The 2,180-nt window shown below is 40.1% G+C and overlaps 1 protein-coding gene across 4 annotated transcripts in view; it reads right to left on the bottom strand.

The window, feature by feature from the left end:
• The window catches only part of LOC110020440, a 5,075-nt gene extending 4,265 nt beyond the window's left edge, over positions 1–810 (bottom strand). The window contains exons 1-3 of one of the 4 annotated variants that reach the window (XM_020718539.1): positions 628–810; positions 273–548; positions 13–177 (exon numbers count right to left, since the gene is read on the bottom strand). In XM_020718539.1, coding sequence (XP_020574198.1) covers positions 62–177; positions 273–548; positions 628–769 — 534 coding nt within the window. In that variant the 5' untranslated portion in view covers positions 770–810 and the 3' untranslated portion in view covers positions 13–61. Of the gene's footprint in view, positions 1–12; positions 178–272; positions 549–627 lie in introns of those variants that run through there. The other 3 variants (XM_020718541.1, XM_020718538.1, XM_020718540.1) reach the window with 3 other exon arrangements.
• Between the last annotated feature and the right edge of the window lie 1,370 nt (positions 811–2,180).

A 2,180-nucleotide genomic window follows, 5' to 3' on the forward strand; every position in this document is an offset into this window, starting at 1 on the left:
TGTTTGGGGCAGCTTATAAGTGCGAGCGGCGTTTTCCGTACTGTTTGATTTGCGCGTTTCATCAGCTAATTCGAAAATACGTTTGAGTTTTTATACTAAATTCAGACCGCATGTCGACCCTTGCGGCTGGCCTACAGGTCGCGTTCAGGATAACCAGCTTATCCTGAAACACACGTGCTGAACTCAAAGATGCAAAATCAAAAGTTCAAAAACATATGTGAACAAAACGAGATCAAACAAGATTCCGAATATGTAAATTGATTTTAACTTACCCGGCGCTGAAGAGAAATCGGCCGAATGTAGCGAAGAAGAGACGGGCCCAGAGGCCGGGTTGAACGAAATAAACGACCTCCAGGCTGTCCTTAACGGCGGCAGGCAAAGATTCGTAGATCGATCGGATGAACAAAACGCGGGAAAGTTATCCGGTCGATTAAAGGACGTGTGCACGTACACGATGCAGAACGGCGCCTCTCCGATCTCAGGAAAGATCCTCCTCTCCAAATATTTCTTCAGCGCTTCCTTTCCTTCCGCACCCTTCAAAACCTTAGCTGCCAACCTCGGATCTCTCAATAAGAAATCTCACAAATCGAATAATGAAAACGATTCGATTAGAAATTAGGGATTTACCCGGGAAGAACTTGCCGATGATGCGGAGGATCTTGCGGCCGGGCTTCTCAGGGTGGTCTTGAACCTTGAATACCTCTAGTTTATCGAGAAGAAGGTCGTGCTCCGTCGATGGCAATGCGGAGTTCGTATTGCTGCTGCTCATTGCGGGGAACTTGTGGCTTGAACCTATGAATAATTTTTCGCGAGGAAGAAGGCGAGCGGGGCAGTGGGTTTATATAGGACCAAGAGCGGCGAGAGATCATATCCGCTACGGGCGTGCCAGATTTTAATTGAAAGCTTTACATACATACCTGTCAATTATTTCATATTTACATATCTTAAACATATATTTAACTTTTTGATAGATGCTGCCTTGCTTATAATGAAAATATTTATTTCATGTTTTAAATTAAAAGATTGATGCGGATATGTAAATATGTAGAAATTGGGTGGCGTGCATGTAAATGCCGCTTTTTGAATTTATTTTTCCATGTGGGGATTGAGAGAATATTCGGAAGCATCTTCCTTTTTGTTACGGGCAAGAAGACGGCGGGTATTCGACACGTGCCTTCGACACGTGCCGGTGGTAGAGTTGTACCGTTTGGGCTCGTACATGCTTCGATCCGCTGTAGATAGATGTAGAGGAATCGGGAATTCAACGAATAGCAATCGTTAACGGAGGAGTCCGTATATTTGTAATAACACGTGGCGGGATATTAGTTGTCAGTGGTCGTAAAATTTGTTTTACTTTTTGCGGGGAAAAGACGATACAAAAGATTAAAAGTGCGGTTCGGGGTGGGTTCATTGCCTTCCAATATGCGTGCAAACGGATGAGGCAGTGGGCCCCAAAAAGTTACCATCCAATAAAAATAAAAAAATAAGATAAAACTTTATTTCTTGTGAAAATTTCATTTAAAACAACTTACTAATGTAGCCTATTTTCAGAAAAGCCGAATGTTTGGGAGGCACACCTGAAATTGTGCTGATCTTGAATTCTAAAATGGTAGAAAAATAAGACAAAATATTACATACAGAAATACAGAAATACATATGATGTCAGATTTTCACACTTTATCAAATTTTATAAAAAAAAATTAAAATAGGGCCCACCGAAATACATCTTTGTTGTGATAAACAGTGGCGAAGAAGAGATGAAACAAACAAACACGAAGTTTCACGTTATTGTTTTCTTCAAAGTAGGGTTGTAAACGAGCTGAGCTTGAGCGAGCTCAGGCTTGGCTCGTGTTCGGCTCGTTCGAAATAGCTCGTGTTCGAAATCGGCTCGTGTTCGAAATCGGCTCGTGAACTGTGTGTTCGTGTTCGGCTTGATTTAAATATTCGTGTTCGTGTTCGGCTCGTTTTCGGCTCGAAATTGGCTCGTTAAACTAAAATTGAAAAAAATAGATGTAATGTGTGGGATTCGAACCTGAATCAAATCTATACAAAAGAAGACACTAACCATATTGCTACATGAGGCATTATGATTTAAATTTAGACATAAATATATATAATATATTATTATATAAATAATATATGTAATATATTGTTATATAAAAAATTATATATATATATTT

This window comes from Phalaenopsis equestris, unplaced genomic scaffold (genome assembly GCF_001263595.1).
Source record: "Phalaenopsis equestris unplaced genomic scaffold, ASM126359v1 Scaffold000096, whole genome shotgun sequence".
NCBI lineage: Eukaryota > Viridiplantae > Streptophyta > Magnoliopsida > Asparagales > Orchidaceae > Phalaenopsis > Phalaenopsis equestris.